The sequence below is a fragment of the Dermacentor albipictus genome, chromosome 8, assembly GCF_038994185.2.
Source record: "Dermacentor albipictus isolate Rhodes 1998 colony chromosome 8, USDA_Dalb.pri_finalv2, whole genome shotgun sequence".
In the NCBI taxonomy this organism is placed as follows: domain Eukaryota; kingdom Metazoa; phylum Arthropoda; class Arachnida; order Ixodida; family Ixodidae; genus Dermacentor; species Dermacentor albipictus.
This window is the reverse complement of record NC_091828.1, coordinates 123,501,859-123,529,724: the sequence shown is the minus strand read 5'-3', so window position 1 is coordinate 123,529,724 and position 27,866 is coordinate 123,501,859. Positions and strand designations below refer to the sequence as shown.

At 47.6% G+C, this 27,866-nt stretch overlaps 2 protein-coding genes across 2 annotated transcripts in view; both read right to left on the bottom strand.

The window, feature by feature from the left end:
• LOC139049158 (cytochrome P450 3A56-like) overlaps positions 1-6,760 on the bottom strand; it is a 34,234-nt gene extending 27,474 nt beyond the window's left edge. The window contains exons 1-2 of the mRNA XM_070524401.1: positions 6,631-6,760; positions 4,175-4,249 (exon numbers count right to left, since the gene is read on the bottom strand). Coding sequence (XP_070380502.1) covers positions 4,175-4,249; positions 6,631-6,644 — 89 coding nt within the window. The 5' untranslated portion in view covers positions 6,645-6,760. The remainder of the gene's footprint in view (positions 1-4,174; positions 4,250-6,630) is intronic.
• A 1,625-nt stretch (positions 6,761-8,385) lies between these two features.
• The window catches only part of LOC139049159 (cytochrome P450 3A6-like), a 34,847-nt gene continuing 15,366 nt past the window's right edge, over positions 8,386-27,866 (bottom strand). Inside the window, exons 5-14 of the mRNA XM_070524402.1 lie at positions 22,942-23,067; positions 19,551-19,803; positions 18,840-18,970; positions 18,096-18,207; positions 17,899-17,992; positions 12,721-12,829; positions 12,554-12,642; positions 12,121-12,261; positions 9,605-9,770; positions 8,386-8,599 (exon numbers count right to left, since the gene is read on the bottom strand). Of these exons, the coding sequence (XP_070380503.1) occupies positions 8,519-8,599; positions 9,605-9,770; positions 12,121-12,261; positions 12,554-12,642; positions 12,721-12,829; positions 17,899-17,992; positions 18,096-18,207; positions 18,840-18,970; positions 19,551-19,803; positions 22,942-23,067 (1,302 nt within the window). The 3' untranslated portion in view covers positions 8,386-8,518. The remainder of the gene's footprint in view (positions 8,600-9,604; positions 9,771-12,120; positions 12,262-12,553; positions 12,643-12,720; positions 12,830-17,898; positions 17,993-18,095; positions 18,208-18,839; positions 18,971-19,550; positions 19,804-22,941; positions 23,068-27,866) is intronic.

Genomic DNA, 27,866 nt, shown 5'->3' with positions numbered 1-27,866 from the left:
GAGGCGTGGCGACAGGCTGCACTGCCCGCGTAGAGTTGAGATTCACGGCTGCAGGCGGCTGATGTGGTGCGGAAGGGACAACTTGGGCGACCTCTTCAGAAATGAGGGTGCGGAGCGTGTTTGAAGACGGGAGGTGGGCTCCTGAGTGAAGGGGACTAAAGAAAGTTGGCGGGCAACTTCCTCACGCACAAAGTCCTTGACCCGCTGAAAGAATGAGGATGGGTCGTACATGTTGTCAAGGCTCGCCAACAAGTCGTCGCTTCCCAAAGGACGCCGAGTCGAAGCGCGTTGCTTCCTCAACTCATCGTAACTTTGGCACAGGCTGACAACTTCAGACACAGTGCGCGGATTCCTGGCTAGGAGCATCTGGAATGCGCCGTCATCGATGCCTTTCAGTATATGGCGAATTCGCTCAGCTTCGGGCATTGCGGCGTTGACTCGTTTACAAAGGTCCACGACGTCTTCGATGTAGCTTGTGAACGTTTCCGCCGTCTGCTGTGCTCGGGCGCGCAAGCGCTGTTCGGCACGGAGCTTGCGAACAGCGGGTCGGCCGAACACTTCCGTAAAGGTTGTCTTGAAGACTGACCATGTGGGCACGTCACTTTCGTGGTTGTGAAACCACAGTTGGGCAACACCAGCCAGATAAAAGATGACGTGAGTTAACTTTGCGGGATCATCCCACTTGTTGTGTGCGCTCACTCGTTCATACGACGCAAACCAGTCTTCTACGTCTTCGTCGTCTGCACCGCTGAAGACCTTGGGGTCCCGTTGTCGTGGAACGCCGGTGCAGGTGACGGACTGTGGCGTCGGCGCCGTTTGGGAGGAGCTGTCGGTCATGGCGGGTGGTAGCGTTCGTGATCTCAGCTCCAGGGTTTCAAGCGACGGGGTTTGAGTCCCAGCACCTCCACCAATTGAGAAAAGGTTTATTGGCGGCTCCTAATGTAACGGCACAGCAACCGGGAACGGCGAAGCAGCCCGAAGCACTGTCCAAACGGACGCCAGCAATCAACAGCGCGAGCCGAGACGAGCCGCGCGTTGGCGATGCGGCTGTGCCGCGAGGCGCGTCTTCTTCTTCACACCCAGAAGGCACTTCATAAATAAAAAACATCTTGCAAGATGGGCACGTGGGAATCGAACCAGGCTCCCCGGAGTGTCGCAGTCGCAGTTTCACGGGCAGCAAAGAACGTTTGCGCTAAATTTTTTCTGCGCTTTGCGCACACGCAGAGCCATTTTGCGGCAAACACAAACGACCCCCTCCTCGCAATGTACGGCGCTGCCCGGACACGTCGCGCGCCACTCACCCCATGACCGCGTCCGCCTTCATGGCGCGTCGGGGCCCGGCTATCTCTGCCGATCGCGACGTTTGGCTGGCGTAGCGCGTTTGAGTAGGCGGTGCGAACGGGATGCGATAAAGCTATCGCGTTCCAGTCTTGAAGGCGAAGCTTAAGCGTCCTCCAATTTTTGTCAGGGGGATCGCGGAGTTCATTTGGGACAATACCAGCATTGATCTGGGCAGTGACAATTACATGATAGCACTAAAACTCGAGATAGTCGCTATAAAGCTAAGGGAATATACGCTGACTGATTGGGACAAATGCACGGAAATGCCGGTACATGATGAGTTTCGATTGGCATCATTCTCGGAGAGCTAGAACACCTTAATGACACGCCTGGCTACAGTTTTATGTCTGTCACAATAATTTATTTCTTACTAAGACACCACTAAGGTGCTGCTTTAGCTTTATTATTAAACAAAAACATGCTTTGTTTTATTTTGAAGAGTTCTGATTCGATGGACATTTATATAAAACGCAAAAAGTTTCAGCGGGTAGCTAAAGCTGGAAGACAGACAACAAGATTTGCTCTCATTTTGGAACAATTTGTCGTCTGTGCTTGCTTTTCTTTGCTTGAATATGCATTGCTGTTGAGCAAACTTCATCGAAGGCTGTAATATGAATGAACGAAAACGTTTTATGAAGATTGTATTGGAAGAACGCGTTACTTGCGTAGGTATATTCACATTTTAGATGAAGCCTCACGCGACACCAGCCAACACAAGCCTCGCACACCAATATTCCTCATTCTCATGAAGGCTCGTTAGAACACTCCCTTAGACTGTGGCGCCAGATTTCCCTCTGGGTAATACATTGAGGGACGCTATGAGTCAGGAATATGTCTGCGATGTGACGCGTACAATGACGCAGGCACTGGGCAGACGTTTAGCCAACCGGCACCCTGGAGCCGCCATGGCACCGGGGAAACATGCTCGTATTGCACCCCGTCGGCCCGTGTTCGATTCCCACCCTGCAGACCGGCATCTACCATACTTTCTTTTTCAAAGCCAATAATTTACTTTATTTAGAGGAACCTTCTTGAGGAATTTGACGTCAACCCAAGCATTTCTTGAAGTGTTCTTACGGTTTGCACCGTCAGCCATTTTTGGTACCATAATTCGGTCACGCTGCAGACTACGGCGCCGGATTTTCGCGTAATGGGGCATATATAATACCGATAACGCATTCAAAACATGCAATAAGTGCCGGTAACAAGTGTAATAGGTACTTGGCATTCGATAATTAGTAGCCAACTGTGGCTAGGAGTCGCGCCCTTCATACTACTCGATTTCACGCCTCGTGCCAGCAGGTAGCGCCACATTTCTTTCAGAACTCCAGCACAGAAAGGCCTATGGGCTGGTGTTCAGTAACTGTACTTCTAGTAAAGGCTTTGTGTAGGGGCACTACTCGTGCTACCTTCCAAGCGCTAGGAACGCACTAGGCTATAAGGAGGTATATAGTATGCGTGCGCGAACAGGGATAAGTTTGTTCAATACGCATGAAATGGATGATTCAGCTCCGGTGCTCCTATATAATTACATGTAAAAGGAGAATTCATTTTTCTGGGCCCCCACTGCACCAAATTTGACGAGGTTTGTTGCATTTAAAAGAAAAACGCGTAGTCTAGCGAATGTTCATTTCGAATTTTCGATTTGAATCGTCAATTTTTTCATGAAAACTTGGCAAATATCGCAAATTTTCAAAAAAGAAACTAAGTTTACAACTCTGCAACTGGACAATCAAAAGTGATATCGCAATTATATTAATTGCATCGAACAGTACATATAAAGCGCATAAAATTGATATGTTACACACGAATATAAAAAAATTAGTAATATGGAAATACAGCTTATGCAGAACCCTTGTAAACAACCTAACAATTAACGTAAGATATAAATTGAAATGTAGAATTTGTCCACTTTGAATGATCTAATGGATGCCGTTTACACAACCGCGATATCTGTTCTTGATGCAGAGCTATTAATTTGTGAACTTCGTGCACCTATTTTTTCGAACTTTCAAATTTTTGAATATTTGTTTAACAAAATTCAGGCCCTAAACAGAAATTCCGCTTCCTACAGTCACTGGAATTTAACTTTCTCTCTCAAATGCAACAAATTTTATCAAACTTGGTCCAGGGGTTACCGCAGAAAATGTTTTTGCGTTTTAAATGTATCTGAATAGGCCGCGTCAGAGATGGGCCCGAGCTAAAGCTTCCTCTTAAGTAGTGCTGGAACGATTACCACTAGCGCCTGAAGAAAGGGAAGATTTGAGGTGCTTCATAGAGTTGAAAAGAAAGTCTTCATAGATGGACAGTCTAGACACCGTACTAGACTGAGAAGGAAGGTTACTTGAGGTAGAAGCATCGTTTAAAGTAAATGGAGAAATATTCCGCAAGGCCATCAGCAGTGTTAGATAGAACATTGCTATTTGCCTTGACAGGACATACACCCTTGGCGATCTTTTTCAAAGAGTAAGTATGACGAAACCGTAATGATCGTCTTTATTTCTCCTGAAATTAGTATTTTAACGCTCAGAAACGCTATGGAGCATTAAGGTCAGTAGTTCTAATAGATGTCTAAAGGCTACTTACAAAAAGTGAAGCCAGTATAAATTGCTGCAGTTTAAACTACAATGAACGGAGATTTATTCGACACATAGATGCTTATTTGAAAAGTCATCTCGCGATTGTTACTTTCTGTTAAAAAAGTGCGATACTGGTTTGTGATTTGTTATATTGAATGCACGTAACATTGAATGCCAAGTACGTTCTGTTTAGTAAACCCAGGCCTTCTAGTGAGATCTATTCCTCGTTGATATGACAGGATAGTCGTACTTACATGATGAACCACGTAGCAAGCGCGACGATGACGCTCAGGAGGAAGACCTCAAGCATGGCTCGTGATGCCGACGTCCTGTTAATTCGCACAACACACGAACATAAACTTGTGGTGGAAAGTGGTAATAATGAAATATGACCGTTTTTTGTGGCTAGTCACATAGCATGTTGTGCGGCTGTTCCTGTTATCATGACGCTAGAAACACTGTTTCTTGATCCTCTGATCTGTTAACTTATATATTTCGGCAATTTTGCGGTCATCATTTGGAAAAGTTATTAGTTCATGGTGTGTAGTAACGAAGGTTCTGAAGTAGGGGAAGGGATAACGTAGTACTATAAGTCCTTCTAATCTCAGGTTGGTATCTCTCGCAATAAGAGTCTGTGTTGAGACATTGGGTTTGTCCTCGGTGAATACTCTTTGTAGTCCACACCAAGGAATGTCTATCACTATATCACCATACTCGAGAATCGATTAGGCCGATAATACCGAGCAGGGCTACTTTCCGTGCTTAAAATGCCTTTGTCAAAATTATGGTGTCCGACTTCATTGTCCCTCCGCCTCCGTAGTTCGCATTGGAATAAAGGCTACTATTCGTAGTGAAATAAAGGATACTGTAAAATTTAATGTCCTGACACGCCACGCGGAAGGAACTGAGCATTCATCCACAGTATTGTTGGATGGCGACAATAACTTTTAACTAGTAAAACGCATGATATACGGTGCTACATCCCGCTTTTGAACATGTGTGCTTTCAGGGCTACGAAGGCGCATGTGGCACACATGGCTGATGGAAACGCCACACCAAGAGGCTCCCGAAACCTTGGTTAATTATTCCAGTTATTTGTTTACATATACAATTATCACGGTACATAGCAGTAAATTGCATAGGGGAAAGCAAGAAAATACAATGGGAAATTAGGAATACAGTACTGAAAATAGCAACGCATACAAAAACAACAAAGATAAGGCGCAGGAAATGCAAATGCACAAACATACAGTAACAAATAGTCGATGTTCTTTACTGAGGTATCTGAGTGTGTTTCATTTGATTCTATGCGGAGAAAGAGGTCGCTGATGCAAACTAATAAAACAGGCAGGTTATTCAATTCGATCGAAGGTTTGGGAAGGAATGATTGAGTGCGTGAACATTGCATCAATGCAGTGGCCGCCCCAGTGGGCGGGGAGGGGGGGCATGAGGGCGATTGCCCCCGAAGACTGGCCTGATGACAAGTAAACATTGATAGCAGACAACAATTTTTTTCATGCAATGTACTCCAGTACTCATGTCAGTACTCCAGCCAATGCAGCCACATGCAATCAATGCAGTGGCTGTCCCAGTGGGCAGGGAGGGGGGCATGAGGGCGATTGCCCCGAAGACTGGCCTGATGACAAGTAAACATTAGTAGACAACAATGTTTTTTCATGCGATGTACTCCAGTACTCATTTCAGTACTCCAGCCAGTGTAAGCTATGTAAAGCCAGGGCTAATCTTAATCACATTCTGTGCGAAGGCCCACAGGCTCCCTCTGAGTGAAGAATAAAGTCTTCAGAACAATGGGAGACCTTATTACTCAGCTCCGATCCGGAGATTCAACTGAAGACCGTCCGACTGGCCGAAACCGCCGCTAGGGCCCAAGGACTCCTGGCCGTCGTCTAGGTGGGAAGGCTTAAATCCTAAGTTTTACAAGTTTTACAATCCAATCATGCAATGTGGGCAGCACGTTTTCAGAAAAACATCTGCTGTAAATTTCGACACCTTAAGAAAGTGAAGTCATATTTCATGACTGAAGGGGATGTCTTGAAGACTTGAGATAAATAGGTTAGCATTGAATAAAAGAATGAATAATTCTGCAATGAAACAACAATCACTACCTAAATCATCATATCATCACTGTAACAAATAAATGCCTTCAAGCCCAATATATCTTTAATAAAGGAAACAGCTCTCTCAAAACGTTCGGCTATTCGCTTACGTTGGATATCGCTTTCGATGGTGTCTGGCCCTTCTAGTTTTACGAGAAAGCCACTTAAGTTCGCAAGAGGGTCATTGACGAGCAACAGATACCTAGTGCCTGTATGACGCAGTTGGCTATAGCACTGGCTTGAAAGACGTCCACATAAAAGTGGGACGTAGCCTACGCATTTTTGGCGTAAACTACTAAAGCCTCGGTTTGCGGTCCTTAAGGAATCCTTGGGACGTAAGCTCGATTCCACAAAGCTACTTAAGGAATTTTTTTTGTCGTTGCACAGTGGTGCATCCGCAGCGGCACCTACATAGTTACTCCGGCTGGCGTCAAAGACTTTCATTAAAGAGCGGCAGACAACTAACTGCACCTACCCGCTGAGCCAAGTTTCCATCAAAGAAGCTCATTGAATACCAGCGCAATCCGAATGGTAGATACCCAGGGCTCTAAATGGGCATCCATCCTAGGGTTTAATTGAACAGCGGTACTTACTGAGTCCCGCACATGCAGTCGTCCACAACGATGTGAATAAATTTGCTGCAGAGCGGCACACATGTACAATCGCGGCCAAAAATAGGTGGCTGCGGGGCCACAACGCGGCTCAGCTATCTCCATCGGGTGCTTGCTTTGAGGGTGCACCGATTGCTGCCCGTCTTCGCCCTCACTCTCGTGCGGTCAAGTCACGCGCTTGATAAATTCAAGTGCGTCGTTTGTTGGTTGTGCAGCTGATAGTCAGTGCACAGTAAAATGCTTCCATTTTGCATCGTTTAGGGCGCCTCGATGTAGCGCGCCGCCGTACTGGGTGAAGACACTGCTTTCGTTGCCGCCATATTGCGGTGAGCGCAGAGACGGCGGGAAATGGAGCGTCGGCCGACATTCTTGTTTAACATGCGCTTGCGCCAGCAAATTCAGGTGTATAAAGGCGTTGCACATTTACTTGCAATTCTAAGCGCTTCTTGCAGAAAAAAATAATATAGCGTATGCTTGCATGCATAGATCTCAGAGGAAATGATCACTGTGCAGCTAGGTCAGCGTTGGCCAACTGGGATGCTCAAACCGATGAATTATTCGAAATGCCAGCGCACTATTTGAGATGCCGGTGAATTCGATGCAAAGTGTGTGGTACAGGCACCGAAAAGCTCCTAAAAGAAACACTTTATTAGGCTGACTTGCGTCTACTAAGAACTGCAATACTTCGCGGCGGCAATAGCAGCAAACGTGCTCGGCTGTGAATGATGAACACGAGGTCCGCCGCTTTCGGCCAAGCTAAATTTAAAGCAGGCAAGGAAACTTCGAGATAACGTGCCTAAGACTGCGACAAAATTCTGGAACCCCACATAATTGAGGGTCGCTCGGATCAATCGAGATAAATGTGGTCGCATCTCGCGTCACAGGAAAACTGATAATGTGGCGTGCCGGCCGCTTTAAGAATGATCAAATAAACAAAAGGAAGTTGCTTCGCGGCAATATTCTAACCACGCAATGCTGGTACCTAAGAGCGGACAGGTGAATACTTTGCTCCGTTCCTTATTTCGTGGAAAGCGAAAACAGCGCATGCCTTTCGTTGTCGAGCCGGCACACAGCGGGACACAACACCCTGGCATGCTGGTTTTTGCGTCTGAACAAAGTTCAATCGCCCAGCATCTAAGGCACAACAAGTAGCTTTGCAAACTCCCCAACAATGCTGCTTTACCAACCCTGGAAGGAACGGGTGATGAAAGCGGCTCGCCCCGATATGGCGACCGCGGAGCAAAATGGCGGCGCGGCACCGGTCAAAAGGTGTCACCACCGTGTACTGCGGCGCCGCTACATCGGGGCACCCTAGCCTGATGTAATTGAGGGATTTTAGCCTGATGGAGATAGCAGCGCCGTGTTGTGGCGCCGGAGCGGCACCGTGGGCCGCGTATTCTTGAACATGAGTGTAGATATTGCCACATACCCAGTGACCCAAGTTGGTCCGATGATTTGTTTCAAACCCGGTTCCCTCAGCACACCAGCCTGATGCGCTACCCATACGACCATGTAATACCCAGTAATCCTGGTTGGACGGCACGATAGATAGATAGATAGATAGATAGATAGATAGATAGATAGATAGATAGATAGATAGATAGATAGATAGATAGATAGATAGATAGATAGATAGATAGATAGATAGATAGATAGATAGATAGATAGATAGATAGATAGATAGATCCCTGAAGGTGCGTGAAGTATCCTAAGGATAATAACATATGAAAATAACACGCATAATCTTTAATAAAATAGACCGGCTAGTATATTTGTTGCAATTTAGGAGGCTGTTATGAAGCGCACAGCTATGCTAAAATACTCGGTGCCCGATGATCCCTTGAGTCCGTGGAAAATGCAGACCTGATGTTCAAATTTTTTCAAGCTTGAGCCATATGCCATCCTTAGGGTAGGCCATGACGAAGGTAGACTCAACCTTTAACGTATTCTCCTGCAATAATAAACAGCGCGTGGATTACTGCACAGATTTCACATCTACACCCACAGTAGTCAAAATGGAGCAAATTAAGCAATGGTGATGCTACAGTGATGCCAGAAGTTTGTTCAAGCTCTGGAATACTGAACCTAAAGACGAGGTAATTTTCCCCGAAACTTGGAACGTAAGGCCAACAGTGGTCAAGTAAAAATATTTCATAAATGAAATTGTTGGATTTTCGATGCCTGCGAAAGCGAATACCTATAATGCACACCCCGTAATTAGGTACTGCGCAACTAATTTCAACATTTGGGGTTCTCTTACTTCCACCAAGATCTAACTTTACCAGCGTTTTTTTGTCTTTCTTTTGCAGTTTGTTCCCATCAAAACGCGGCTTCGGTGGCTGGGATTGAACATGTCACATCGAGATGGACTGCGCAACGCCGTACCCAGTGAACTACCACTGCGTGTAGTCGTGAAACAAGGAATGTAGCTGGATTTATAGCTTTGGCAAGGGTCTATGTTTGAGTGAGCGGCCTGATAAAGACAAGACTCCTCACCGAATGTAGAATACAGGGACATACTTTGTTCGATCACCTAATGCAATTCAGTATGATAATAGTACAATAGAGGTAGCGACGTTTACAGCAATAATATTTTCGAATGGGCCTGATGGATACGTGGAATCTAGAGCTGGTTATCTCGGTATGTTAACTGGTAAAGGTTCTGGCAAAAAAAGAGCACACTTCCCGAGAAATGAATACATATGATGGGGTTTGTACTGCGCATGTACCCCCCCCCCCCCCTCCGCCCTATGTTGGGTACTATACAATGGAGTTCAAGTTAGTATAGGTGTATCAGCTATATAGATGAAACAGATATTGTAGTCATATAAACAGTATTCGCATATAACAGATTTATGTTCTGAATTATTATATTTAAATTCTTCCCTACGGAAACAAAAGCAAGTTGGGCTTTCTATGAGAAATTGCGTCGAACATTTCATGACGAAGCTCGCACCTTGATGTGACGTTCGTCCAGAATGAGCTTGTATTTCGCCATCAGCTTGGCCATGGTTAGGTTCATCTCGAGCTGAGCGAAGCGTATGCCGACGCAATTCCGAGGGCCTTCACCAAAAGGTTGGTACACCGCATGATCTATCTTGACTTTATTTTTAGGGCTGAATCTGTAAAGAGTTTGAGGCAAGCAGTAGAAATGAGACAGGAAAACAACGTCATGACTTCACCTCTCGTTCAGTAGTAGTCTTACTTAATTTACTACGGAAACATAAGATTTCTGCCCAAGATATATCCCGAGCAGTGATGTCAAGCTAACCGGCTGAAAGCAACCAAGCTTAAAAGCTGTAATTTAGTTTCATTCTGAAAACATTGAATACAGTCTGTTTTCTTTGTTCTTTTGTTCTAGGATTTTGTGAGTTGAGTGAGGTGACTCAAATAGCTTAAATCATTAGGGAATAAATGGCTTCTACCGTTACCTGGTTGGTTGAATTGGTGAAAACAGTTCTTGATGTTTATTATTCAGGGGTTCCATTCACACATCTTTTCGTTTTTTAGTTCTCTTCACCTCTGAACGGCTGCTTTCGCTAATTATACGTACAATATCATGATTGACTGAAATATACAATTTTATAGTAAGGTCATTTTTGTAAGTACGCACCTAGATCTCCCTAACAGCACGACAAATGGAACTGGGGAGGCCGGAGTATATGCCCGCGGCACAGATTTACACTATTATCTCTTTGTGCAGGTAATTCCGTTCAAAAAGTTCGCGTAATTATAGATTCTCTTTGCATTGAATAACCATAGAGATATAACTTAAATATATTCCAAATTGTTTCTATTCCATTTCTCCTATCAGCCCTCCATGATTCGTCAAAATATTTTGGGTAATCCACACGTCGCCTGTGTGTCAACACACCAGGTCAAATTGACGTGTACGCATTAGAAATGCATTAGTATGCTAAACAAACCTGAATTTTTGACAGAATAGCCGAAGACTGCCCCGTTCTGAAAGGAATAGCCCGCCAATCACCCTTGCTACTCTGGCTACTCGAAGCTACGGGGAGAATGGAGGTATTTTAGTATAATAAAAATTTTGCCGTGGCAGTGTAACATTGTCGAGCCCTTGCGGCAGGTATGCGACATCGCTCTTCTAAATATCATCCCTTTTAGCAGCACTTTACTGTTCCTCTGCATCTGCGATTTTTCACCAACCATCGCAAAATAATTTAGACAAAGTGGGCCAGTCGAGGCTCTGCCAGCCCTTTCCTCATCCAGTTATCTGCTTTCACAGCGCAGGCTTGGCCCCGTTGAAACCCTCTCCACTTCAGCGTGCTCCCGCTTAAATCGCCAGACAATTATATAAGAAACATCTGGCAGGGTAGGTAATGCATTTCGCTTTTAATGTAACCAAAGGTAGCATCCCATACAAGAGAAAAGTGTTTGACTGGGCCATTCAAATAATGCTGCGTGTCACCGGCAGATGCAGACGTCGGTGGTTACGTAGGCATGAGGTCAGAAGATTGTTATAAAAAATCAACAAAGATTACGCTACTCCCTAATTCCAAATCTGAGCGCACCTTTACACGTGTTTTCATTTCGCGATATGTTGGATGGCGCGGACAAGCTGTCTCTTGCGGCGCGTCACAAGTGGAGCTAAGTGCAGCTCGACTACTTCGCTAATCGGGAGATCGCGACGGAAAGCGCGTGGGTCACGCGTGGGCGCGATTCACAGGAGCCGCCGCAGACAACCTCCGCTCATGCAGCTCTTTGTTTCCATACATATGACGCGCGCTGCTCTGGCGCCATCTCGTAGCCATCTTCGGCGCAAAGCCCCTCGTGCGTGGCACTACACTCTTAGACTCACTCATTCGCCATATCCCCCTCCTCCGCTTTCCTGCTCGCGCCCTCTTCGCTCTCACCATGCTTTTTTCATTACCCGCTCGGTTACTATCCTCTTTAGCTGGCATGTTTAATTGGCTCGGCTATGAGGTCGGACGCCGACGCTCGCCACAGGAACGGTGCCTTAGAGCTGCGCTCTCAAACAGATTGTAGTAGATTTATGTCACAGGGCGACTGGAGTGCTACACGTAGGCTCAATCAACCACCCAGAGTAACTGCATAGTTTCGCAAGATCATGCAAGTTTGGCGCGATACATCAGCGCCAGTATCTAAAGGGAAGTTCTTATGGTTGAACTGCTCGGAGCCCATGCAAGCCAATCATGAGGCCCGGACATATTATCGTGAATGCGGCCGGAAAATCATATGCAGCCGAGAAAAGGAAAAAAAAAACATCTTTTTGAATACAGCTGAAGGAGCGGCATCTACGGGTCGCATTAACAATTACTGTAGCTCCAAAATGCCCTTCACCGGCCTCATTCGGCAACGCTTTGTTGGACATCACGGTTCCCTGCCATCTGCTCTTAGGAAGGCTTCTTGCGTAAGAAAGTTTTGCGAGCATTGGCCTAGATGATTGATATAGGCTTCACATGTGATTAACACAGAAAGATTACCGACCTTTCAGGATCAAAAATTTCGTGTTCCTTCCAAAACGCTGGGTCACGGCTCATGTGGTAGTGGGGAATAAGGATGTTGGTTCCAGCAGGTATAGTGATACCTTTGTGGGCGTAGTCTCTAGCACATCCTCTTGTTGTGAAGCTGTCGAAGAGAGAGAAAAAACTTGTGTTATTCATTAAACTTCATCAAATGGAAAGTGTCAAGAACGTTAATTAACCACATTTATACCCCGATTCGGTGTGAGATGGGTGCCTGGAATGATGGCTTTATTACTGGTGGAATATCAACTGAAAAGTTGGTACCTGTGGGATAGTCGCGTGTTCCCAGCATTTTACGGAGGCATACAAATGGCCGTGAAAGGAAAAAAAATATTCCCTTGAATAAATTTCACTGCAAATAAAGCACAGTGTTATCATCGAAAAGCATTACTTACCCTATGGCGGGCGCATAACAGCGAAGGGATTCCGATATAACTTGCTCCAAGTATTTCATGCTGAAAATGTTGTCGTACGTAAAGGCTCCCTGAAACACCACATGTTTTTGAGTTAGACTCACATGACGATTAAAAAATGCCACCGTGGATTTTTAAAAACGTCATACATCTCTATTCAGGACGGCAAGGACTTCTTCTCGAAGACGGTCTTGAATGTCTTGGTGTTTTGCGAGGAGATACGTTGTAAAAGCCAGAGCACTGGCTGTCGCCTCGGACCTGCAATTTACTTGTGCATTAACGCTGCAATGATTCCAGTTAACAAGAGCGGCATATCGAGAAAGAATCTGAAATTTGACGCATCTTATCGTCGGCGTTGGCGGACCAATCAATGTTTGTAGAGAAACATTGTTACAGAGTGTGTTTATTAATTGTTTAAATTTCATGTGCTCATTGGGCGTGCAATTGGAAGCCTCTGGCCTAAATCATACTTGAGTAAAAAAGAAATTATCACTGCGCTGAAAAGAAAGTGTAAGACAATAGAACCTTGTTCATACTTTTTGGAAAAGACTGTCATAAAAAATCGGCAGCGATAACGCCTTTTGGTAATACGATTTTACTTCAACAACAGGCTAGCGCATACAGAGCACGCTGTGCCGAACTGAGGCGACGCTCCGGATACGCGCCATCGCGCCATATGATAGTGTGTCACCGCCGCGGAGAGGGGGGGGGGAGGCGATTAGCAATTATTATTTAATTTTTCTTCTGATGTAGGGTGAGGAAACGGGTGGAGAACAGAGGTATTGAGAAGAGGTCACACACTCGTTCACTCACAGACAGGCCTCAATATGGCCGAGGTGGAAAGTATAAGTAAGGTGACGAAACGCTATAAATGTCTTTCGAGTCACCGCAACGTCACTGCGCCAGGTAAGGTGAGGATAGGGCAAGAGTGAAGGCAGGAGAAGGACAGCAAGGCGCAAGCACTGCCAAAGGAGGCAAACGCCACTGAGGAGCGCGCCCCGCAAACGGGGCAGAGAGAAACACGGCTGAGAGTCGTACAGCCACGATACGCGGAGACGGAACCGTTGTCAGATGGGAAGAGGACTTGGCACCTTTGAAGGCGCCTCGTCCATGAGCTTACATGTACTCCATCAACCCAGCATCATTCGATACATTGACGCCGGTCTCCCCCCCCCCCCCCCCTCAACCCGTGTTGACTGGGCGGGGGGCTTCGGTTCGGCCCAACGGTCCTTCCCGTACAAGGGGGCTGTTGCGGTGCAGCAACACAGAGGTACTACACTCAGCACACAAACAGCCATGTCTGTCTTACAGGACACAAGCCTGACTGACCCTCAGACTGCCTTGACGCAAAAGAGGCCAAGGCATACAACCACGGAGAGCACCAAAGACGTCCGCGGAGCAGCGCGACCACCCAAGGGTGCACCACCACCGGTTCCAGCTCTGAGTTCCACTGAACCAAACAAAACTCCGTAGATCCACTGGCACACACGGCTGATTCGAGTGACCTTAGGAGCATGCATCATAATTTAATGGATAGCTTTCCGCCTCACTCATCAAAAATCACCGCAGGACGGGCCCACACTTCGAGAAACTTCTCGCCGAAGCGGTGCCGCTCCCGGGTGAGATGGAACCAGACCTCCTTCCATGCTCTTGAAAAGCACTTCGTGAAGGCCCGGTGCCCGACCCCCCAAACTGCATCGCGGCGTGCCAACCAAACTTCGTAGGAGCACTCTGCGAGGAGAAGCATGAACTGGTTGACCGCCTGATTAGGCAAAGGGTGCAAAAATTGAACTGTCTGATAAGGAACTCCTGGGAGATTAAAAAGACTAGCAATCCCACGGAGAAGAGCTGCAGGAAGCAAACACTGCGCAAAGGCATGAACCGAGTCCACGAACGCCACAGAACGGCACACTCCACTAGCCGGGACGGCTGTGAAGGGCCTGTAGCTCAACGGCAGGCACCCTCGCGCTAGGCGGTACATGAACGTGGCCCGCCTAGCGTCGAGGAAACTGGCCGTGATGAGCTTCCAGTTTGGCCTGTGAATGGACAGGTTATACATTTGGCAATGCGGGGGGAGGCCTGGGGTGAGGATGTCTACTAATACTTGGAGTGGAGTTGAAACTATGTCGATGTCGGGGCGAACCGTGCGGAGGCTTACCAAAGAGTTTGCAGCCGCCGCATAAATGGTGGACGGGGTACTTGAGCGAGGAACACAGTGGGAAAATGTGCTCTGCGAGAACAAGCGGAGCCGGGTGCTAAGGAAAAACGAGGTAAAGCTTCGAGTCAGGAGCATATCCGAGCTAAGAGCGACCTGGGGCCATCTGACGTGTAGTGCAGTAGCCACGATGGCCAGGTCGGGAATTCCGAGCCCTCCCTTATCACTGGGCAACTTGAGCACCCGCCTAGCTACAGAACCATTTGTACCCTTCGAAAGGAAGCGAAAGAGGACCCCCTCAAAAATAAGCTTGGTTCGGGTTGGAACAAGAGACACTCATGCCACATACGTCAGGAATGAAAACAGAAGTGAACGCAGGATTGTCGCTCGAGCAGTCAAAGGGCATGACAACGCGCTGAATTCATGAATCCTGGTTTCAAGCTTCTCCTTAGCCTGTTGCCAGTTTTCAGGTAAGAGACCATCTGGTTCGAATTCGAAGCCTAGAATGCGCAGCTGCGTTTTAACGGGGAGACCATGAACGGGCTAAGGACTGGACGGAGTGGAGTTCAAGTACATGGCTGCACTTTTCGGCCTATTCAACCTTGTACCGCTCGCCCCGCAGTAACTGTCCATGACCTCCAAGACGCCGCAAGCTGATGCTTCGTACGGGACGACAATAGACAAGTCATCCGCGTAGGCAAAAAGTGCAACCGGAGGGGAACCTGGTGGGAGGAGGAACCTGCCAATTCTGCTGTCACAGGACAACCTATGCAGAAGTGGTTCAAAAGCGAGTACGTAGAGGGCAGGTGAGAGGGGGTCCCCCTGCCGTACACCACGTCCCACAATGAACGCCTCCGAGACGCGGTCGCATATGACAACAGCAGAAGTCGGTCGAGAATACAAAGCTTGGACCATCTGCCGAAAACCCACACTAAACCCAGCCTCTTCCAACACACGGAAAAAGTACCTCTGGCTAATGATGTCGAAAGTCTTCTCCTGATCAAAGGAGCAAAGAATACATGGAAGTTTCCTGGTGTTTGCCCACAGGAGAAGGTCCCTCACTGCTAAACCATGAAGCTGAGTAGAGCGCCCCTGGACACTTCATGCCTGGTATGGACCCAAAACAGTGCTGAGCGCTGGTGTGAGTCGCGTACACAGGCAGTCTGCTATGAGCTTATAATCGCAGTTCAGAAGCATGATTGGACGCCATGCTCTCAGATCGGTGCTCCTCGACTCGTCCTTACAAAGGAGAGTGATTAGCCCCTCTCGTTGAGACGCTGGCAAAGTCCCTTCACCGAGTAGCCTGTTCCCCACTGATATGAACGGCGTCCCAAACATTGTCCAAAATTTAACATAAAATTCGACTGTAAGACCATCGGATCCTGCACTGCGCGATTGCGCTTCATAGACATCAAGGCCGAAAATAGCTCGTCCTCATCTATGGCTGAGTCGCACACTTGCGGTGGCTCAGCTGGTAAAGCAAACGGAAAGATAGATGGAGAGGCAACTGGTTCGGCTTACAAGGGCATGTGAAACTGCCTTGCCAGTGCAAGAACTCCATCCGGTGAGTCGACTATGCTACCATCGCTTGGATCTATTAGGGAAGAGAAAGTTGTGCTCTTCCTTGAAAGATGCTTACGTAGGACGTTTCTGCTGCACCGCACTTCCACTTCCCACAGTTCTGCTCGGGTTGTGGCCCTCAAGCCATCCCAGCGTCACTGCAGGAGAACCCGAAGTTCCTTACGGGGTGAGGCCGGCGCCGAAGCAACACCAGGCTCACCGGACAGTGGCATCGAGAGCAGGAGGATCGCGTCGGAGACGATTTTAATCTCCTCATGCTCCTCGCGCGCTCGATGCTTGCCCCAAGACCTGAAGCACTCACGTATCCTGGCCTTCACGTCATCCCATTCCGTGCCACTTAGATTCGCTGTGGTATGAAGCGATCGAAATAGAATGTATGATACCTCGGCGGTTGCCTGCCTAGTCAACAACAACTAGGCGCGGTCGCCGGCGGTTGCCGGCGCCCGCGCCTAGTCGAAGTTTAAGCTAACACTACAGCAAGGTAGGAAGCTAAAAGCCCTCAGCTAAACACTGGGGAAAAAAACCAAGGACAAGAAAAGCCAGCGGAACACCTCACCAAATCGATGAACAGCGCGTTGGGGACTAGAAAAATCCGCACCGTAATCCTATCCAACCATTTCGGGAGGGGCCCACGTGGAGGGGATCCGCAGCACTCAAGCTCGAACGCACAAATCACACAACCACCGCACCTATCACACCACCGCCGCCGCAAGCAGCATGATGAGACTGAGACGGAGACGAGAACGACTTGCGCCCGTCGCCGGCACCGCGGCAGTGCCGCGACAGCGGGAGAAGGGATGGTGAGGGCGGAGTACGCGGTAGCGGCGAGAGTCGCCGCAATGGCGAAGCGCGGAGGATGGGGATGGGACACGTGATCCGGCTTTGGAGGACAAGGGGAGAGCAAGACTTGCACCGCGTGCGAGAGATGGCAGCAGGAGCGCGCAGCTAGAGCAGCGCGCGGATGATGACCTTGGTAACGGCGATCGACAACGGCGCCACGAAACGCAGGACCGGGTGCGAAAGAGCTGTACTCAAAATCGTACTAACCTGGAAAACTTACGGTCCGAAGTAACGAAAAAAAAATTGACAGATTCAACTGCTGTTGGTGTCTACGTAATGCGAAGTGTCGCGCGAATCGCTGCGGCACGAGACTGGGACGCGCTTCGAACTGGTGGGGCTCTGGCCGTCCCGAGACACGTTTTGTTGTTTTCCTATTAATGTGTGGTGTTTTAAGAGGGCGACGGGAAAGCGAAACAATATCGACCTGGTGGACGATGCCGGATGTCGCCGAAGCGAAACGGGATACCCTCATCGCGCCACCTGCTGCAGGGAATGGTGACGCGTTTGCATTGTCACCTACTAAAGGCATGCAGTACGCTACCAATGGCACTATACAACACGCCCTGTAAAACAACAGGTGAAGATGCTTAACGCAATAGGTTAGGCGGCGATAGCTGCAATGTATCTAGTAATGCATCTATTGTTTTCTTACAGTGAGATTTATTTATGCCAGAACAAATATGCAATATTTACCAGCATTATTTTTACCGAACAGCTCGCAAATACTTATTAGCTTGCCGCGTATTCTCACCCCGCTATGAAGAAGATGAAGCCGTTTGCCAAAATTTCCGTATTTGTTAGAAAGCATTTCTTCCCGCTGAGCTTTGCTTTGACAGGCTGCTTCTCTGAAAGACAAAGCAGAGACGAAATCTGTTGCCATCTCTCAAGAATCAACCACTTATTCAATAATCAGATGCGGTATGAGAAGTAGGCAGCTGTTAACTTTACCTTCATATGCGCTATCTGCATCAACGGACGTCGTGAGTGAATTCACGTCTACGAAGGCTTCATCCTCAACTTCTGCATTAAGCATGAGCTGCAGGAGATCGCTTCTATCGTTCTGAAATGATATAAAAAAGGCGATTCAATGAACAAACTCTAACGAGCGTGATATCTGCAGATAAGATGCAATAGTCATCGCGCTTGAGGCCCTCTTTGGCGACCGCACGTGTGTTAGGCTTAGGTTCTTGCACACGTTGCTGACACCAAGGCTCATTGCTTGTCAATCATACTTGAATGACTCTGCCACACAGCAATCGACTATGAGTAAGGATTTCGATCTAGCATCACCTGTTTCCACTGCCTGCCATCTTAGCTGGGATGATGAAACGCGCGGCTGGATAGCGCCACACCAGGCTTTATTAAAAGCGCCAAATTTTAGCTTTTATGTACGCTGGTCGTCGTCGCGAAAGCCAGGGTTCGAATTATGTGCATATCTGAGAGCTAGCAACAACGCTGCGAGTTCACGGATCTCTGTGCAAGCTGAACGTTAGGTCTAACGTGATCGTCTGCATAATTATTTTTGTTAGAGGATTACAGATTTATATGCAGGCTAAATCTCGCTTACAACTTGACAACATAGAAGTCGAGTGGATTGACATGGAACTCAAGTAGATTGTCAAACGTAAGTATTTCCGGAGAAGGGTCAGCAACTTAAATATCAGTCACGCTTGCGCGATTGAGAAGACCTACCTTCCGGTTTCCACGGCGGAATTCTACGATAGGAGAAAGTTCATCAAACATCCTGTCTGTGGCAGTCTTGTTGAGCCACGAAGTGTACGACATGAACGTTGTCCACAAAAAGGCAAACTCCGGAAAGCAAGCTGAAAGAAAACAACGTTACTTGTTGAAAAAAGAATTTAAAAAAAGAACTCCTGGAGATTTCATGCGCTGTAAGAATGGATGCAAGCGAAGCTTGGTCTGTTGTTTGTGTTGATTGACAATAATTGACGAGGATGTTGACGACATACGAGAATAGTCAGGGGACGTTAAATATCCCCTTGCGTGTACCTATTGTGTATCCCTACATAGTACAAAGAACACAAATAGAGACGCGCTTGTTCAAGGGGTAGCGCACCATTGTTCGTAACCCACGTGACGGTTCGCACTGCCGTTAGCTCACATCGCGCATCGCATTTTGAGGGAATTGTTGATTTACTGGACAGCAGCTTGTGCATAGAGAATCGTCTTGACGCTGCCGAGCTCTAATACGGCTTTGCTTCGGCACGCCCGGTGTCAGTTATTCGTGTCAGCTACATTGCTTCAGTGATAATCGCCATAAAGTCTACGCTCATTCTGAGGTGAATTCAACAAGAATGTTTTTAGCTCCTCATCCATTGAATTTGTTCACACTTGTGTATTATGCTGCTGCAACAAAGTTACGTACAAAATCTGTGGACTTACTAGTAAGGAAGTTTATCCATGCAGTACGAAATTGTTGAAAACTTTTCAAGCTCTCCTGAAACAGCGACTCTGCAGAGCTGCTCACTCGATCTTTTCGCTGCAGATTAGATTTTATGCCAAACGCTGATCTCATGTTGATGTCTGCCGTTAGCCTCTGGAAAAGTTGCCGAAACTCGATGACTTGCTGTTTCGGACGCAGGGTCTCGATGACATCGATCAACTCGTTTGTGCTGTCGTCTATGAGGCCCGCCATCTGAAAGCGGAAGGCCGCCATATTATCGCTCCTTCTATGCACAAGGATAAAAAAATTCGTGGACGATGTATGGCAATTTCAGCAACTAATATACGAAAGACAGCAAAGCTGTGCTCCCCAGATCTGACACCATTTGTCCGAAATAGTAGAGATTTGTTTGCTGGCTGTCGTTAATCATCGAAGCCCTGATCACACGACTGATCCGAAACTCGCTAGCAGGCTTCGTTCCTTGACCACCATCTCTGCTTTCTTGCAGCAACCACGCGAACTCCGAAGAAGAAGCGCGAAGGATTCCTCTTGTCCAGTGGGATAGGTGCAGCTACCCTTTTTTGTAATCGTTGCTAACTACGTATGAAAACAATTAGCTGGTGGTTATTTGGTCGACACTTGATACTGAGCATGCCGCTCCAGACGTGGTACAGGGGCACGAAGACAGTTGTGCAAGTCCCCTTAACTGCTTAGCTGTGAAATTCTGCAAGCGAGCCGTCCTGCCAGAGTCCCAAGAGAAGTTCTTCAATTTATAACAGACACCTTGAATATGTGATCAAAAAGTTGCAGTTTCGCGCAAATGGCGAAGCATTGATTGCGATAGCAAATTAGTACACAGCTATGCGAAGTAAGCATAGTAGTTTTATCGGGCGTATAAACTTGGAAGCATTCGCTAACTAAAATAACAAGCATGGTGTCAGCGCGCCCAAGCAAACATGAACACATCCCACAGAATGAGCGCGGACACGCTGCGGACCCCGTACACGCTCTCACATCTGCACAAAAGACAGCTCCCCGCCTCATCCCATACTGCGAAGCTTCGAGAACTACAATTATAACGATGCGTCTTTTTGCACCCAGCCCGTCTGCTGCGCTGTGCACCAACACCTGCCATGCATAGTCTGGTATCTCGTCGCTGCTTTGCTATGGTGTGTTAGTTGCAAAGCAGACAAACCAAATTTACAGGCGACTTCCTGACAAACCGGAATACGCAACACGGTAGCTGCGGCATCGTTTATTGTCTGCGAGCATCTGCAAGAATCCCTAAAGCGCCAGAGAATGCCGTAGTTCAACGAATCTCTCGTCAGGAATTCCATTGGGTATGACGGCAGAATCCCTAGGAAGTTTCCTGCCTCGTATGGGAATTCCTTAAAAGGAAGCTTTAGTTCGGGTGCTCCTATCTAAATACATGTAAGGGGGCAATTAGTTTTTCTCGGCAGCCACTGCGCCGAATTTGACGAGGTTTCTTGCATTTGGGAGAGAACTTAAAGTCTAGTGACTGTTGGGTTCGCGTTTTTGATTTAGGTGATCAATTTTTTATTCAATATTGCCAGAAATAAAAAAATGTCAAGAAACGAAACTATCAAGTTTACAACTCCGTAACTCAACAGCGAAATAGGATAATACAATTCTGTGAATTGCATCTAATAGTACATCTAAAGCGTACTAAATTGATATGTCACACATGATAGAAAAATTTAGTAATATCAAAATACAGCTTTTGCAAAACCCATGTAACCAACGTAACAAATTCACGTAAAATGCGAAAGGCCATGTCGAATTTGTCCGCTATGAATGATCTAACGGAAGCCGTTTACGGAACCGCGATATTTGTGGTTGGTGCAGAGCTATGAATTTGTAAACTTCGTGCTTCTATTTTTTCCGAATGGCAGAATATTTTAAAATCTTTTTAACAAAATTCAAGCCCTAAATTCAAATTCCGCTTGCTGCAGTCACTGGTGTTTGACTTTTTCTCTCAAATGAAAGAAATTTTATTAGAATCGGTGCAGGGGTTATCTCAGAGAAGCGTTTTTGCTTTTTACATGTATTTGAATAGGCCGCATCGGAGTTGGGCCCGAGCTAAAGCTTCCTCTTAATTGTTGGTCGAATAATGCTCGCCTTATTATGTTTGTTGTTGTTTTAGTTTCTTTATTTTCGTTGTTTATGATGATGACCATGATTATAATGTTACTTACATTGTTTACCTCAACCGGTATTGCTGCTACATACAAGAAGTGCAGCTGTGTGACATTGACCCGACTCTATCCAAAATGGGTTTGGGTTCGTACACTGCCTTGACATTGAACTGTAATGTTGTTTAGTGTTGTTTTTTTGCGTTGTACTAATACAATCGTCACCTAATAAACTGATGTAGTTTGCTTCCAGGCTCTCTCGCCCTTCTTTGCCATTGCACCTACCAAGAATCGTTACATTGCAGATCAACGGGTAACAGCCACATTCATTGCAATGGCGAGGCAAGTTTGCACCGTTATTGGACCCCAGGAAGGAGTGGTGCTCACGCAGGCGGTCATTACATTACATAGGCCAAACCGGTCTATGTCTTAATGTAGTGATGTAATGAACTTGTATGGTGAATGAACAATGTATGAAGTAGCATTGCAATGAACTTGTGAGGGTATCGTGCACCGCCGCCAATGTGGCCACCTTGTTTGGGTGAAAACATGTTGAGCAGCAGCGTGCGTGACGCCCTGTAAAACAATCTAGCGGGTGCTTTTTTAGACCATACAGAAATTTTAATATCGACTATGGCTAATAGTACAATTTCATTCACCAGTAAATCACTCACCGTGCGATCCCTACAAATCATTTTAAGTTTATATGCCTCGCAAACTCTCCGGCTACAATCGGTGAATTGCAAAAATTTGACATGAAATAATTAACGAAAAGGTAATCAGCTAACTGTCTCTTAATTAGTTGAACATGCATTTTGATTTCTGATGCGAGTAATATCCGCCGCTTCGAGTAATCCAGCGGAATAACTACAGTTACGTTATTTGCCGCAGGTGACTTATAACAAATTCCCTGGTCTAAAAGCAAGCATCTTTTCAGGCAGAAACAAAGCCTTAGCAATAAACGGCACTGAGTACTTTGTTTTGTCTGTGTCTCCTCTAAGTTAAAACTGTAGACTCGAGATTCCCATGAAAATGGAAACAAGGGGATCAACAGTGACATGAAAAGGGCAGCCCCACTCAGGAGTCAAGGCTTTGATTAGGAGACTTTGCCAGTGCAGCATGAGAAATCTCTCATTCGACCACTTTCGATCCACTCTAAATCTAGTTTCGTGTGTCCGTTTCTCCGAGTGCTACTAGTAGAGCGTTTCGCCGCCAAGCTAACAGCATCGCTGCATACCTGCTTCATGTTGCTCGTCGTAAAGGCTGGCGTGATGAGGCTGCGCATTTTCTTCCAGCGGTCCCCCTCAGCATGCACCATGCTTTGACTGATAATCGGATGGCTCCGCGCGAAGCCTGACATCATCTGTAAGCGTTCAGACACCACCGTAAACCTTGAAACAAAGCGAATTGTTAAAAAAAGCTCGATATGATATAGCCATGAGCCAGAGGATATAATTACTTAACGTGTCGTGTAAACAGTCACGCAAGGGCATGTACGCAGGAAGAAATGTTAAAATGAACCTAATGAAAGGAGGCCTCCTTGCCGATTACAAATTCGTAAAGTTTAAAGTTTTTCCAAGGCACATTTAAGTAATATGAGCACACCGTAGAGTCCGCATACAAGATGCAGAAGAAAGTTTCAGGCACCAATAATGCATGTTAAAGTAGGCATCAGTTAAAGCAAGAATCAATGCCACAGCAGTAATATTTGGTGGAGCTACCGATCTGTAGCTAGCTGAGGCGGCCTTCTGAATTTTCGAGGCCAGCTTGAGTAGCTATCCCTATGCTCTCTACATATGTTGATTTTCATTTAAAATTATACACAGGTGCTTCTTTATGTGAAGGCCATTCCAAACACTCATTACAACTTCGTTTGTCCAATCGTTAAGAAGAAACTCCAACCATGCCGGGAGAATGCGACATCTCTGACCATTGGTGGTTCTTCGAGGCAGGTGGCGCCTGCGTTGTCACCACTGCCATACTGCCGGGAGAACGAGGGATCTAAGATAACCGAATTTAAAGGAATGGCTCATTACATTATACTGGTCTAGAATTGGTCATTGTAAATAGAAAAGGCCGAGGCATGTATCATGAGGTGACTCTTGCAGAATGTTCCACCGGTTTATGCCTATACTCCGTTCCATACATAGCAGCATAGATTTTCTCGCTATATTACCTAGAGGGAAATCTGGTGCTCCTTTGCTGTGGTATGCATGAGAATGACGGTATATTGTGACTTCGGATTGGCATTGTTCTCGGAGAGACAGGCCAGCACCCTTCCGTCTGTCACAATGATTAATTTTCTGCTAAAACAGAACGTAAGAAGCTGTTTTAGCTTTATTATTACACAAAAACATTTTTTGTTTACCCATGAAAAGTTGTTATTGCGTGGATAATTATATGAAACGTAAAAAGTATCAGCGGGCCACTAAAGTTGGAGCACAAACGACAAGACTCGCGTTCGCTTTGAACCAGTTTGTCGTCAGTTCTTGCTTTTCTTCGCTTGGTTACGCATTGTGGGCGAGTAAACTTCACCGCGATATGTAAAATGCGTGAACGGAAACTTTTTATGGAGATTTCGCTTTAAGAACGCGTTATTAGTGTAGCCATATGCCCGTTTTAGACGAAGCCTCTTACAACACCAGCCAACACAAACATTGAAGACACATATACCGTCATTCCCATGACGGCACAGCGCCCTTTAGGAAACTCCAATACAAGGTGGCGCCAGACTTCCCTCTAGGTGCTGTTTGATCCTCACCGATGGCACCGGCTGTTGGAATCTCAGCGCTGCCACCGGCTGTTGGAACCTCAGTGCTGACACCCGTTGTTGCAACCGGACCGTTGGCGCCCGTTGTTGCAAATGGGTCGCAAGCCCCAAGGGTAGCGTTGGCCTGGCGGCCTGGGGCACACTGGAAGCATCCGAAGGTCCCAGCAAAGCATGAGGCGACTGCTAACAGAACAACTTGTTTATTCTAGCATCGCAAAGAGCGGGCGGTCAGGTCGACCGAAGTAGAGAGACGGGAGAGCACGTTACTCAACAGAAGAAATCGGAGCCTCTCTCCTGGCGTCCGGGGGCAGCTGCTCTTATACTCTTGGCGTCGCGGGCAAGAAGGAAGGTCACGGGGCGACACCACGTGACAGCGGCGACGGACGGACTGAGAGACACGTTGGAACAAGGAGGTGACGCATCAGACGGGCCGGCGCCGGTCAGACCTCCTCGCTTCACACTGGGGGAGCTCCTCTCCCCGGCTGCCGCGCTTTGACAAGCGTGGGCACACACACACACACGCACACACAAAGACACGTGGCACTGAACATGCCGGGACGCGCTCGGCGGGGATGCGTCGCGGCCGCTCCGAACGGGCCAAAATGTCCGCCGCTTTGAACGAAGCCCCGGCGTCCGTTGAATCCGCGCTGGCTTTACCGCGCGTCGTAGGCGAAACGTAACAGACCGCCCCGCCGGGGGAGGGAGATCCCGATGGTCAGGGGACTGCATCCGCTGTCCGGAGGGATGTCGCTCGATGATGCTCATAACCGAAGTCGGTCGTCCCTCGGCGTTTCTTGAGCGCAGCGCACCGAGAAGGCCTCGTTCTCACGTTCAGGTTCACACAGGACACTGCAAAGTGACTTCAGGAGAGTTGCCATTTTTGTTCTCTTTCCCAGCAAGCGTTAGAACTGCGCCGAAACTCAGCCGCTCAGTCAGCAAGCACGGCACAACCCTCACTAAGCCATGCCAGGCTCTTTCCCCTTTTATACTACTGCCTAGTTCCTTACAGTAGTCTAGCAGCACTCAGAACGCGTCCACCAATCGGAAAATTGCACTAGAAAGCACATCATCACTTTGAAACACTACACAAAAGCAATATGTTAAAAATCCTGCCTCAGGAAGAAAAACATCAATAACAAACAATTTTGAGGCTGATTCCCACGTTAGGGGCTTCGACTTAAGCCATCGGCGTTACCGTTGAGACTCCCCTTTTTGTAACGCACCTCAAAGGAATATTGTTGCAAAGCGAGGCTCCAGCGCAGGAGGCGGCCATTTGTGAAAGAGATGGTCTGCAGCCATTGGAGAGGGCAGTGATCCTTTTCGAAGCATGCGAAGCGGAGATCGAAGCGAGCGACCGTACACCACCTCAGCTGGCGAAAACCCCGTAGCCGCATGCGGCGCGGTCCTCAATGCAAACATCACCCCAGGCAGAAACAGCTCCCAGTCAGTTTGTTGTTCAAACCACAATGCTCTCCACACGCGCTTCATGACGGAGAGGAGCTTCTCAAGGGAATTCGACTGTGGGTGGTACACTGAGCTGTGTAACAGCTTTACCCCACACCTTTCGAGAAAAGCTGTCGTCAAAGCGCTAGTAAACACTGTGCCCTGATCTGATGGGATTTCCGCAGGAAAACCAACTCGCGCAAATATGGACAGTAGTGCATTGACTATCTCAACTGAGCTGAGTTCTTTAAGCGGCACTGCTTCAGGGAACTTTGTCGCTGGGCAGATCACAGTCAAAATGTGTCTGTACCCCGTGGCTGTTACCGGCAGAGGTCCCACTGTATCAATAACGAGCCGTCTAAAAGGCTCCGTAATGATAGGTACCAACTTCAACGGCGCCCTCGATTTGTCCCCTGGTTTACCCACCCGCTGACAGGTGTCGCATGTCTTCACAAAGTGGTCTGCGTCCCGAAAACACCCTGGCCAATAGTACTCTTGCAAGAGACGGTCCTTAGTTTTCTTAACTCCTAGGTGTCCGGACCACGAACCCCCATGAGACAAGCGCAACAGATCCTGACGATAGCACTGAGGCACGATCAGCTGATCGAACTCCACTCCCCTGCGGTCTAGATACTTCCGGTACAGGACCCCACCTCTTTCCACAAAGCGAGCATTTTTCTTGGCGATACCTTCCTTGACAATGCAGCGTGTGTTTTCTAGGCTGCCATCCTTCTTTTGCTCGGCTATCAAAGCCGACCGGCTGACTTTTAGCAACCTATTAAGTCCGTCTGACGTAGGCGCGATGAGCAAATCTTCAGATAGCTCTTCTAACTTTCCCGTGTCGGGCATTTCCTCTCCAGTATCTGGTGCCTTTAACGCTACAGACTCAGTTTTATTCAGCTCGGGCGTGCTCTGAATATCAGCTTGCTGCGCCTCTGACCCTTTCTCATCGTTCGACAACGTCGGCCCCGCAACTACCGCCTTTGCAGCGAGCTCCCGAACCTTCGATCTGGTTAAGGCCTGAACGCTAGCCTCACCAAACAAAAGCCCCTTCTCGCGCAGGAGGTGATCGGACCTGTTCGAAAATAGGTACGGGTACTGGGGGGGCAGCATAGATGACACTGCCGCCTCCGTCTCAAGTGCTCCGAAAGGTCCTTCAATAAGCACTTTTGCTACAGGCAGACACACGCTATGAGCTTCCACGGCTTGTTTGATCCATGCGCACTCGCCCGTGAACATATCGGGTTCTACGTAAGAGGGGTGAACTACATCCATCGTAGCTGCGGAATCGCGAAGCACTCGGCACTCTTTCCCGTTCACGAGGAGGTCTCGCATGTAAGGCTCGAGAAGCTTCATGTTCTCGTCAGTACTGCATAATGACAAAAACACGACTTTTGTTTTTGTTTCCGGACACTGCGCCGAAAAGTGACCCGGCTTCTGGCACGTATAACACACGCGCGCTTGCCTAGTCTCGAACCGCTTTCTGCGTTCGGCTTCGGTTGCCGCCGTCTCCTTACGTTCGGTCGGACTGCTTTCACTCGCATCCGCACTACGTGTGTCCCCCTTTGCTCTCATAGGCGTGAACTTCGGCCTCTCAAACTTGGAGCCAAATTCACCCTTTTGACCGTCCTTAGCTCCGCGAGCCCGACGCGTCACAAACTCTTCGGCTAGCTCAGCGGCTCTAGCCACCGTACTAACGTCTGGCCTATCCAAGACCCAGTAGCGCACGTTCTCAGGTAACCGACTATAAAACTGTTCTAGCCCGAAACACTGCAGAACTTTCTCGTGGTCACCAAACGCTTTCTCTTCTTTGAGCCACTCCTGCATGTTTGACATTAGCCTGTAGGCAAACTCTGTATATGACTCACTTTTGCCTTTCTCATTTTCCCGAAACTTCCGACGGAACGCCTCCGCGGACAGCCTGTACTTTTTTAGCAGACTCGATTTCA